Below are 12,298 nucleotides of genomic sequence, written 5' to 3'. Positions count from 1 at the left end.
CCCCTCCCCCATCACTGATTTTAGGCATTTGGCTGCTACCCTCCCTGCTACTTCCATGACCAAGCTGCTCTGCACCCAGCACGTGCAGAGTCCTTCTCTGGCAGGGGCGACTCAGCCCATAAAGACAAACAGCGGAGGAGCGGGCATTTGTTTCGGGCACTACCCAAGCGATCTCAACCAGACCAGCCGTCCCACCATTCCCTCCCCAGCACCACGCTCAGGGCCTGGTAGAAGAGTCACCCATAGCTCTACATTCTGCTGCCCCATGAAGCCCAACGTCCTCAGGAGGGTGGGGCTCGGTAGGTGCAGAATCCCACCCAGAATCTTCCAGCTCCAGGAGAGGACCTGCACCTAACTGTGAGCAAGCTGGGACAACAAAAGGCAACAGAGAGGGGGGCTGGCACTGTGGGGGACGTGTGTGTGTGGGGGGGGGGGTGCATCCTAGCAAAGCTCTCCTTTTGGCCCCCAGCCCTCCGCGAGGGTCCTGGGAGCAGATTGGTTAGCGCAGAGGGTCTGGGTGGTGGTGGGCAAAACTCACTTTCTCGCCTACACCTCACATACCTGGTTACGAGGTGGCAGGCACAGGGCAGGCACTGGCTGTCGGGGCCACTTACCAGCGGGGGCTGCGGCTGCGGGGGCTGCCCTGCTCCGGAGGCAGGCGGGTAGTGCATGAGCAGATTGAAGGCCGAGTAGACAGTCTCTTTGTACATGCCGCTAGCGCACTCAGGGGCCTTCAGGCCTGGAAAAACCACAGCTGGGTCAGGCGCGCCACCCCGGCGCAGGGGCCGGCGGCTATCTGTTCTTGGGAGGAAAAACTCAAACTTGCCAAGGGGTGCCCCCTCCCTTGGAGTTGGTGACTTGAGACGGAATGGGCCGAGGGTGCCCAGAGTGCCAAGTTTTTAGAAGAGGACACTGAGTCCAGGCCTCCCTGGGGTGGCCTCTACTTGACCCTCTCCCACCCACCCACCCGGCCCCACGGCCATAGAACCTTGGCCAAAGCGATCTCCTCCAGACAGGGGATTAGTCAGTCAGTCACCTGGGCAGGCGGGGCGGCCGAGATGGCGGGGGTCTGTTTAACTCCTATAAAGGTCAGGGCACCGGAAGTGACTCGAGCTTGCCGTGCTGGGGAAACCCGCCCCCCACACCTTCGCTTTTACCGCCTCCCGGAGCTGCGAGGGGGCGGCGGGGGGCAAGACGCTCCAGCTTCCTCCAGCCCTGGGCGCCCCCCGCTTTACCGAGGTCCGGGCGGGAGGAGGGGGCGCTCGGTCCCCGCGCCCACACTCACCATCCTCCAGAGACTCTGCAAGTTTGTCCGGGAAAAGTCTCTGCGAAGTGTGTTCCCGCCCCAGCGCCTGGAGAGAGAGCCGGAGGGGCCGTGAGTGGGGAGGGAGGATGGGGGCGCCCGTGGGTAGGGACCCCGCGGCGGGGACGGCGAGGGCGGGTTGTCGCCGGCCCGGGCGCTCACCTCCGCCCGGACCTCGGCCTCCGCGCCGGCCCCCGGGACCCCCGCGCCGCCGGCCGCGCCCTCGGACTCGTTGACGAGCGACGACTTGAGCTCGGCCAGGTCGCGCTCGGGGCCCGCGGCGCTGTCGCGGCTCTTGTCCTGCTCCTCGCCCTCGTCCTGGAAGGCCAGCAGCTCGTCGGGCGCGCCGAGGTCGTCGCCGCCGCCCGCGCTGCCCCCGCCCGAGTCCAGCTGCGGCATGGTGCGCTCCGCCCGCCCGGGCGCGGGGCGCGGGGAGTGCGCGGCGCGGAGCCGGCTCGGGAGGCGGCGAGACTGGAGTGCCGACCTCCGAGCCCGAATCCCGGCGGCTGGACCGGGGCTGGCTCGCTGGGGCGGGCGGCGGGCTGCGGGCTGCGGGCTGCGGGCGCGGGCGCGGGCGCGGGGCTCAGCGGCTCCCAGAGCTGGCGGGTGGAACATCAAAGGCGCCGCCGGCCGAGCGCCGGGGGCGGGGCGGGGACTCCGGGGGCGGGTCCTGGTCTGTGGGTGGGGTCAAGTTGCCCCGCCCCTCCCCGAGAGGCCGAGACTTGCCCATTGGGCATAGTCTTAAAGGGCTCGCTTTTTTCCGCAGCGCAACATCCACGAGGCTTGGGAAGAGACTGCAACGTGTTACCCTAAAGCACTCTAAAGGAGAGCCCTGACCCTGCGCCCTCGTCTCCAACAAGTGACCCCTCCCTGCGCCCAGGTTTCTCCCCAGCTGCTGGGAGTCGCTAGGATGTGGTGTGAAGCTGCGTTTGGGCCCTGGAGCCAGAACCTCGCCTGTGTGCAGCTGGGCACTTCGCACGGCGGGAGAGGGTTTCAAGGACTGTGCTCAGTGCCCCAGCCTGGCAGGGTTAGACTCCTTAGAAGACCCGTTCTGTGAGCTACCCTGGAGCCTCAGTCCCTCCGGGATGGCCTGAGCACAGCGGGAACGCACGCATATCCTCCTCCCATGTTATAGGAGTGCACACACATCACGCATCCGGCTGGGCCTCCCGCCTCCGGGCCGGTCCTCCACTCAGTCCCACACTTAAAGAGTCGCCAGGCCACAGATCTAGGGCCGCGGGATTCCCACGAGAGGGTCGTCCTATACAGCAGCTCAAATGGAAAACTGCACTCCCCCGTGCCTGCCGGCCCTTGGGGCGGCCTAGATGGACGTCTCAAACCAGCGGGCGGGATCGTGGGACCCAGGCCCGCGGTCCAGAGCATCTTCGGGAGCGCTTCCACACGCCCTCGCCCCATGCGACGAAGACAGTAAACCTTTCCCCAGAGCAATGGAGTGGAGACTAGGGAGGGGCTGGTGGCTGGCGAATTAGTGGCCAATCCCAATCAGGACCCCAGAGGACCCCTGGCTGCGGCGCAACGCCTGGCCGGAAGAGGGCCGTGCTGCCCCTCCGGGTCTAGGCTCAGCCCCACCCGGGTTGGCTCCGGATGAAAGGGCCCTGCCTGACCGAGCAACTCAATTCACATTCTATCTGAGCCCGCCCAGCGGGGTGCCTGGGCAGCCTACCTCCAGGCTGCAGTGACCACTTTCCCTTTCCTCCTGAGATCAAGGAGGGTGGACACTAACTGGCCTTGGCGATGTAGTGGGGAGGACAGAGCTTCCTTCTCCCAGGTGTAAGCTGGCTGCCCTCTCTCACTCCATCCTCTGGGATCTCCCAACAAGTAAAAGTCAGGCTTGGGCCAAGAGCTATGCTTGGAAGCTAGACTACCCTTCCTTCCCCACCCCACTGCCCTGCCACCTCACTGTAGGTTCTGTGCCCCCCCCCCTCTGCAGCTCCCAAAGGCAAGCAGGGAGCAGACAAGAGCAGCAGGAGGGCCCCCAGGTGTCTGCAGCATCCTCCTCCATTAACCCCTGAGGCTGTGCAGCCCAGTTTGGAGACAGACTGACTGGCTCTGGAAAACTGGAAGAGGGGGCCTGCTCCCCCTCATTCAGAATCCCAGGCTGCTCCTTGTACTTTGAGGGTGCTTTAGCTCAGGGGCACCTCCTCCAGAACAGATGTCCTCCAGGCCCACGGGGGTCCCAGTGGACACATCAGTGGGGACCAACATTTTCCCACCCTTCCTCAGAGGAAGGAACAAACTCTGAGCCTCAGTGAGGCTTATTGGTTCCACGATGAGGTTAGACTCATTCATCTCAAAATAGTAGCCTTTACTCAAAGATTTAAGGCCTCCCAGCTGCATTGGTGAGAACGCAGCTTCTTTTACTGAAATGATGGTGAGGATGGTTGTTATTTCCACCCCACACACCCCAACCCCCGAAAATATCCTTCTTTGGCACAAGGAAAATCTTTGCTACTTTGTTCATCCTCCTGCCCCCAAGTTTCTTTGGATATTTTATGGGGTTTGAAATCCTAAAGTCTGGGAACCACTGTTTCCTGAGGTCAAGGTTCCAACCCCTTGCCCTGCTTCATGGAAGGGGAGGGGCCGGGTGAGAAGGGAGCTTAAGGGTTTGAGGAGATAAAGGGAGGGAGGTGGGGATTGAGTCTAGGCAGCCACAGCCCTATGGAAAGCAGGCTAAAAGCCTGCCGGGGATACCAAGACCACAGGTAGGAAGCAGAAGAGGGGGCCCTGCCCTTTAGGGGTCCTTGGCTGGTGCTGACCTCGTGTAATCAGAGTGAGTGGGTGCTGTGTGGGCTGGAATGGCCAGGCTGTGCGACTTGGAGACACAGAGAAGGACCAAGGAGGTGGAGCTTGCCCTCCGACGTGACTACCCCGGATTCCATCATGCCCATCAATGTCCACACAGTCACTTCATCATGCCCAATGGTGACCACATGCCCAAGCATCACATGACCTCGTTGAAGCCTGACACCAACCCTATGACATAGGCAAGATGATCTTCATTTTACAGACGATGAAGCCAGAGCTCAGAGAGGCGGAGTTCAGGTGCGCAGAGCTGCCCAGGGTGGAAGTAAGAGCATCAGGATTCTAAACGTGGGCAGTCTGACTGAAGCCCCAACTCCTGACTGCCGGGCTCTAGGGTTCCTTTCCAAAAAAGCAAACCAAACTCCCTCCCATCGAGTCGAGGCTGAGGTGACTCATAGCGACCTTGTAGGACAGGCTAGAACTGCTCCTTCACAGGACAGTTTCCAGGATTGTCTAAAACTCTCTTTCTCCTGCAGAGTGGTGCGTTGTTTCGAACTGCAGACCTTGTGGACTACAACCCACCATGTAGCCATGATGCTACAAGGACTCCTCCAGCGTGCCTTCCATTAGGACTCCTTTATCTGCTGCCTGTTTTGGGCAGAAAACGCTGATGACGAAGCTGTCCCTTCCTTTCTTGGTGGCCCATGTTACATGGAGGGGTCTGTGGGACTGGACGGAGTAGCCCAAGGCTTCTGAGGGGTGAGAGGGCTCCGAGTCGCTGTTGTGCCAGACAGACCTCAGTGTGCACTCTCTCCAAGGAGCCCGGCCGTGGAGTGGTTACGCATTGGGCTCCTAATGACATGGCAGGCAGTGGGAAATACCAGTCCCTCCTCGCGAGAAAGATGAGGTTTCTACCATGGCTAGGAGTGCCAGTCTCAGAAACTCACCGGGGCAGTTCTGCCCTGACCTATAGGGTTGCTATGAGACTGGATGGCAGCCCGGTCTCGTGGGCTCACCCTACGCTGCCTACTCTGAACAAGGATCAGATTTCACACTGGGACCACGGGCTCCCAAACCCACTGCCACTCAGTCATTTTCATCTCAAGAGTAGAGCTGCCCAAGAGGCTTCTCTAATCTCAACCGAAGCCAAGCACCATCGTTTTCTTCTGTGGAACAACGGGTGGGTTCAAACTGCCTGCCTTTCAGCTCTCAGTTGAGGGCTTAACCACTACACCAGCAGGGCTCCTTACGGACACAGGAGGCCCTCGGGTGCCCTGGAGCTCCTCGGTGGGGTGATGAGTCGGACCTGCTGTGAGCAACATCTGAAGGTGAGCATTGGCTTCAAGACCAGGCTATAGGGCAGCCCCGGAGGCTTCATCTCCATGCAAATGAACCAGGTGCAGGTGAGTGAGTCTCAGCTGCTGAACACAGACGGAAGGTAGGGCCTTTGAGGGCTGGGGGCTCTGAGGTACGGGGCTGACTTTGGAGGTAGGCAGACCTGAATTCCCTCCCATTCTAAGCTGTGAGAGTCCAGGTAAGTCACTGACCCTTTCTGGATCTCAGGTTGAAATGGGTATCAAACCCAAACCTGCCTGGCACTGGTGGATGGAGGTTGAAACGAGTCATTGTATCCTAGCTAAGAGCCCAGCACAAGGCCTGGCACATCCCAAGCGCTCTAATAATGGGGGCTCTTGAGCTCGATATTTTTCGGAAGTTGTTAGGCTAATTGGCTCTTCATGTAACGTCATGTAAGTCATCTGAATGTTCTCCTAGCCTAAGCCCGCTTAATCACAGCTAAAGCTGAAAATATACGTTTCCTTTCCTTCTCTTTCAAGTTCCTTTAACATGAAAGGCCTGGGTGAACTCCCTGACCTTTTCTAACAGGGAGACCCTTGAAATGTGGCATTTCCAGAAAGTGGCTCAAAGGAGCCCCCGATGGATTTAGTAAATTACAGCGGGGAGAGGTTCCAAGTAGAGTCTCTTCCTGCCGTCCTCCTGCCTGCCTGGCATCCTGTTGGGGCTTGCTGAGACCCGCCTGGAGGCCGGGTGCCGGAGCACGGCCACTTCCCAGGGAGCCCTCTCTCCTAGGGGTTAAGCCCGGTCACCAGGCCCAGACGCCAAATGAGCTCTGTGCTAGGAGCCGGGCATCCTACGTCATCTCACTGTGTGTATGTGCCCTTGTCAGTCTGCATGTGTGTGTGTGTACATGTGTGGGTACGGGGATTGCCTGCCGAGTGGCAAAGACACACAATTGCTATGGTAGTCCAGGTCCAGGACAGCTGCCTTTAAAATCCAGCAAGGAAGTCAGGGAAGCATTTATCTCCTCTTCCTCCTTTATGAGCTTTCAATAGGGTCTTCCCTGCAGACTTTATGCAACAACCAAGAATAACTCTTAAAATAAAACTTAATCATGGAGGAAGAGGTTCGTTATTCCTGATGAAACTTTGAGGTCTTTGGCCAGCTTGGCTTGAAGGGTGGCAGTGGGGAAATTACCAGGAGAGCTGTCCCACAGGTTAAAAGGCCTTTATTATCACAAGTTCCCACGGGCTAATTTCCCACATGGTGCCAGCCATTGTTCCTGATGAATGCGCCTGGGGTTCACGCAGCAGGAGGGGAAAAAACACCCCAGGTTCTTAAAGAAAGGGGTCTGGAGTCAGAGACATTGAGGCGTCAGCAGCAAAGACAAGTCTGGAGTGGCTGCCGGGCACCAGACCCTTGCCACCAGCCACAGGGGACACCCTGAGCCTGGGCCCGGCCCAGTACTAGCATGCTGGGGGGATGAAGGGAATCCTCTGCCTTCTCTGAGTCCCAGAGTCACCATCTAAAAACTACAGCGTCCAGGGACGCAGTCAGGACCCCAGGCAAAGAGGCCAGAGGTGCAGGCCACAAATGCATTGGAAGTGGGGACATAAATCCCAGCATTCATTGCGGCATTGCCTATAGCTTCGTAGAGAGATGAATCTATGGTAGGTCCTCTCTGGGCTGTTCTACAGATAATTTAGAGTAGGAGCTAGCAAAGTTCCAGCAGGCATCTCTTTTTCAGACAGGACCCTAAGGACTTTGACAGGCGTCATTCCTGTTGTATTAGGGGCCTGGCACTGAACTGCGAAAGAAGGTGGGTGGGTGGGTAGATGGCTGGCTGGAAGGTGGGTGAGTGGGTGGATAGATGAATAGATGGTCGACTTAACCATCATCCATAGCAGTAAGCACTTAGCATCCACTGAGGAGGTGGCAGGCCTAACTACTTGCGGTGAAGGAGCTAGCTATCTTGTGGAGACATCAGGCCAGGAAGAGATTCCAGGAACTAGGAGTTCAGAAACATAGCTGTTGTGTAGACAGCAGTCAGGGAAGGCTTCCTGAAGGAAGCATGCCAGCCCGAAAGGCATGAGATTTAGGGAGGATGGCCCTTTTTCAGGGAGGCAGGAGCTCCCATGCTGGGTCGTGGTGGACTTTGGCCCCATAAGCTCCAGGAGCCCAGATGAGTTAGGGTTCTTGATGGCGGGCTTGGCCATTCATTGCATTGAGCCTTTCCCTCAATGGCACATCTTCATGTTCCTGGTCCTGCAGTGACCTTGCTACCCCATCATTGTCTGGAACAAGCCCTGGCTCTCCCCATGTGACATTTCTCTAGAACGGACTACCTCCCTGTGTACAACCCACAATCTTACAATGGACCTCAAACCTCTCTGGGCTCCGTGCCCCACAGAGAATGCTCCCTCCTCTTGCGTCCAACTTCCCCTGCCCCCCTGCCCAGGCCAGCTGCAGTGGCAGGGCAAAGAGCTTCGGGATATGGTAAGTACATAGGACTGGAAGGGCACCTGGATCAGGACTCATAGTCACTGCCAGCCTCAGTGCACACAGCCACTAGCCACTAAGGCTCTGAGAACCCCGCCTAGCAGCCTTCAACTCGGCATCTCCCAAAGGGATCTGACCATATGACTAGTTTTCCATCATGCATGATTTACTTTCTCTCTCTCTCTCTCTCCTCCCCCTCCTGCCTCCCTCTCTTTCTTAAAGCTTCCTCTGAAGCTCCTTTGAGGAATACTGCTGCCTCTGGCTTCAGGGGGAGTGATAGAGCTCTTATGCAAACATGCTGGGATGCTGGGAAAGCACTTGCCAGTTTGTCTTAGGCACATTAGCCATAGCTCAGCAGACGTGGCCCCCAAACTGCCCACCACAGCTATCCAGGGCTCACCCCAGGGTTCTTTTCTTTTCCTTCCAGTCATTTTATTGGGGGCTCATACAACTCTTATCACAACCCCCATGGGTTCTTAGTTGTGGGGGGAATGGCAAACCCTTCATCTGGGCCCCTGCTAACACAGAGCAAGCCTCCTGGAGCCATTACTCCGCGCCGGCTGCTCCTCCGGCTGCCTCGGCCTGGTCCAGGCGCTTTGTGCATTGAGAACTCTGCAGGGTCAGGGAGGGCTTTCGCTTCTGCAAGGCTTCTCAGGTCTCCTCGCATCCAGGAGGCGTCCTCGACTAGCGGGCCCATGCATGGGGGCCTTTCTCCCTTCTGGACTCCCATTGCCCTGGGAATTCGACTGAGCCTGTGCCGTGGGGATCTCTGTTCCTGTGGGCAAGTCTCCTGTCCAGCTGCCTCTGTCCCCTGGTGGTCAGAACAGAGCTGCAACCCACCCTCCCCACCCACTGCCTGCGGGTGAGTCCTGGCCTCTCTACTCACGCATGCCATGCCGGTGGGACCTTGGGCAAGTCAGCCCCCACTCGGAGCTGGCTGGCGGGCCGCCTTCCTGAGCTGTTAAGTGGAGCCGCCGCCGTAATCATACCTGTTTGAAAGAGCTGGGGCCATGGAATGAGTTCATGCTTGTCAAGTATTTAGCGCCGTGTCTAGTGCAGAGCAGGTACTTGCTAAGTGGTGGTTATTGTCCATTATTATTACTGTTCCCAGCCAGCAGGGCTGAGCTCGGGTTCAGGCTCAGGCCCGCAGGGGTGCTTTGCAGAAGCCATTTGAGCAAGCGGCTGTCCTTGCCCTGCTGCTGTCCTGCTGGTCTTGTGTGGAGACAGGGGGTGGGGGGAGAAGGCAGCAGGAGCCCTGTCTTCGGAGACCAGGCCCAGGGAGGCAGCCGGGCGTTCAGCCTGAGTGGAGACTCCTGCCAAGAGATGGCCATCTCCAGATGTCTGCAGGCCGGATGGGGGAGCCGGCTCTGCCCTGTGGGGCCTGAGGGCGCAGACGGGACTAATGGGAGGAAATTACACGGAGAGATTTCATCTCGGCTTGAGGAAGCGCTGTCTTGCAGTCAGAGCTGGCCAACCATGGCCCGCCCAGGCTGCCAGCAGAGGCAGTGAGCTCCCTGTCACCAGAGGTGTGTGAGCAGAGGCTGGGGCGCCCTAGCCAGGCAAGGCAAGCTGCTGCGGGGGGTTCTGGCGTGTGCTCCTGGGAGGCTGGGGGCAGCCCTTTCTACTTCCTGGGCTATTCTGCTCCCCACTCGGTTCAGCTCGCCCCCTGCCCGGGTCTGACCAACAGCAGTCTCGGAGGTGAGTGGGGACAGTGGTGTGGGGCAGGCTGGCTCCAACTCGGGGCCGGAGTGGGAAGCTTGTAACAACAATGCCCACTTTTGAGGGGGTAGGTGGGACAACTTAGTCCAGCACTGAAAGCCTGTAACCTGGAGGCCAATCTGTGTCCAGTCACCCCCAGCCCCACCCCCTGCCCCAGGCCTACTGGGGTTAGGGAGGACAGAGATTGGGGGGTAGGGAGAACTTGTTCTTAAATCAACTTCCCTCTCGCTTGCTTCAACTTCGACAACCACAGGGTGGGGGTGGGGGGCTGGGAGGAGAAAGATGGGGAACAGGAGAGAAGAGAACTTGGGTTTCAGTTGGGGCTATGACACTGGGCAACTGGGTGACTTTGCCCCAATGACTTGCCCTCTCTGTGCTTTGATTTTCTCATCCGTGAAATGGGGTGATGACATGCATCCCCGGTGGGTTCCCGTGACGGCGAGAAGAGGTGCTGTTTGTCCAGTGCCTGGCGAGGTCTGTGGTCCTCTGTGGGTCCCCTTCGTTGCTGGCCAGTGTCAGCTGGGAGTGGGCTCCTGCGTCTGCCTGCGAAGGGCTGCCCCAGGGTTTTCGGGGCTGCACCTTTCAGAAATGGGTCACTCGTTCTCCCCATACCGCCCCCCCCCCGTGGTAAGTTGCGTTGTGGTGAGCAGTCCAGCAATGAACCATTGCCCCCCCTCAGAGAGACGGGTCTCTTGTAAGTGCTGTCTAAGGGACCCTGGTGTGTTCACAGGGCTTTGTGGCAGAAAGATGTGGCTGCCAGTTTCCATGAGGACTGCAGCCTTAGGAGCCTGGGGTGGGGGCATTTCTGATGAGTTGCATCACACTCACGGCAGTGAGTGAGGGGTGGGGAGGGAGGGGAGCTGGTATAGTGGGGTCCTAACTATAAGGTCTGAGGGCTGAGCCCATGCTCGCTGTGGGAAAGATTGACAGTCTCAGAAACTCCAAGGGGCAGCTTGCCTCCGCCCTGCAGGGGCGCTGTGAGTCGCAATGGACCTGTAGCAGCGGGTTTGGTTTTTGGTTTGAGTCAGGAAAGGAGGCCCAATATCAGCAGTTCCAACCCACTAGCCTCCTCAGGAGAAAGAGGAGGTGGTGGACTCCCGGGGAAGTTTTAAGTTCAGTTCAGCTCTGCCCTGCAGGGTCCCCATGTGTCAGACTACCAGTGGCAGCGGGTGTGTTGTGGGTCCGGATTGACTCCCCAGCCAGGCGTTTTTGTTTTAAGTGCTCTGTAGGTGTTTGTTGAAAAGATAAAAATGTCTTGAGCTACTCCCCAATGCTCGTGCTGGGCAAGGCACTATAGACTGATCGCCTAGCTTCGTCTCCACAACAGGCACCAGGTAGGAATGACTCATGTCTGTGTGAAGCCCAGAAGGTCGAGTTCCTTGCCCAAGGTCACAGAGCTAAGGTTTAACCTCAGGCCGCTGGGCTTCTGGGGATGGAGCTTGTGGCCACTTGACTGGTGATCCAGTAAAGTGCCCACCGGAGCAGGACATCAACAGGTCACCTGTGAAGGGCTTAGAGAAGGGCAGCCCCACTGGGCCTGGCGGCAGCTGCTCACCAACAGAGAACCCACCCACTGGTTAATTTGTGGCAACATTGCTGTGTGACTCCGATGACACATTGCACCCCGCTTCCTCCAGCTGGTGATCTCCTTCAGGGCATCCTGCTGGGAGCCAGGGTCCTGGGCTGGGGAGATGGGAGGCCTGGGGGTGACACTGCCCAGGGAGCTGGCCACCAGCCAACCTGAGGGCTCCCTACCCATCTGTCTGGCTGTGAGTGGTCTGGAGAGTGGGCCAGGGTGCCCTGTCCTCTCCCGTTTTCTATACTGTCCCAGCCAGACTCCTCTGCCCTCTACCCTGCCTTGTCCCTTGGGCTGAGCCTTGGCCTGGCACAAAGTGAACGTCCAGCAAAGGGCCCAGGGACAGCCCAGGACTTTGCTGTTGACAATCCCCTTCCGCCTACAGTCTCGTCCGATCCTCCCTGCCACTCAGGACTGTGTCACTCCAACCTGCCCCTGGGCTTTTGTTCTGTGGCCCACACAGATGTCTCCCCAACCTGCCCACGGGCTTTCATTCTGTGGCCAACACAGATGTGTTACTGGCTGCCAGGGCACAGAATATGGCTGGTGTGTGTGTGTGTGTGTGTGTGTGTGTGTGTGTGTGTGAGAGAGAGAGAGAAAGAGAGAGAGAGAGAGAGAGAGAGAGAGAGAGAGAGAGAGAGAGAGAGAGAGAGAGAGAGAGAGAGAGGAGGGGTGGTGGTGGCGGGGGGAGACTGGTGATGCCCAGGACCATGTATTCACACAGCGAGTTCTTCCCTGGTCCCTCCTAGCTTCCAGGACTAGAAAATGCCATGCCCTCAGGAGTTCTCCAGAAGGACTGGGCTGGGGAGGTCCAAGTCACTGGCACAGAGGTGGGGGCACCTGAGGACTGTCTTATTTGGGGGAGCAGCATTCTGTACCTGGAGACAGAGTACCAATGAGTTGTTTGGGATAGAAGTCTTCCCCTTTCAACCTGGGCATCCAGCCTGTGCAGGGGGTGGCAGGGCCAGACCTGGGGTGCCAGGACCGGAAAGGCAGAGGTAGAAGTGCTTCTGTTCCCATTGGGCCTCCGATGGGGCTCTGATGGCCCGTGAATGTGACATGGCTCTCCTTGTCAGCATTGTGCCCTATTATTAGCGGTGGTGTCCATGGTTTCTCCTCCTGGTCAGGTGGTGTCTCCCCTC

At 58.5% G+C, this 12,298-nt stretch overlaps 1 protein-coding gene across 3 annotated transcripts in view; it reads right to left on the bottom strand.

Moving 5' to 3' along the window:
- Nucleotides 1–1,702, bottom strand: part of TCF7 (transcription factor 7) — a 32,560-nt gene extending 30,858 nt beyond the window's left edge. For 2 of the 3 annotated variants that reach the window (XM_075541547.1, XM_075541548.1), the window contains exons 1-3: nt 1,466–1,702; nt 1,286–1,352; nt 615–739 (exon numbers count right to left, since the gene is read on the bottom strand). In XM_075541547.1, coding sequence (XP_075397662.1) covers nt 615–739; nt 1,286–1,352; nt 1,466–1,702 — 429 coding nt within the window. Of the gene's footprint in view, nt 1–614; nt 740–1,285; nt 1,353–1,465 lie in introns of those variants that run through there. The other variant, XM_075541549.1, reaches the window with a different exon arrangement.
- Nucleotides 1,703–12,298: the final 10,596 nt, after the last annotated feature.

The sequence above is a fragment of the Tenrec ecaudatus genome, chromosome 2, assembly GCF_050624435.1.
Source record: "Tenrec ecaudatus isolate mTenEca1 chromosome 2, mTenEca1.hap1, whole genome shotgun sequence".
Classification (NCBI taxonomy): Eukaryota; Metazoa; Chordata; class Mammalia; order Afrosoricida; family Tenrecidae; genus Tenrec; species Tenrec ecaudatus.
Note: the sequence above shows the minus strand (reverse complement) of the source record. Positions and strands in the feature narration are given on the sequence as shown.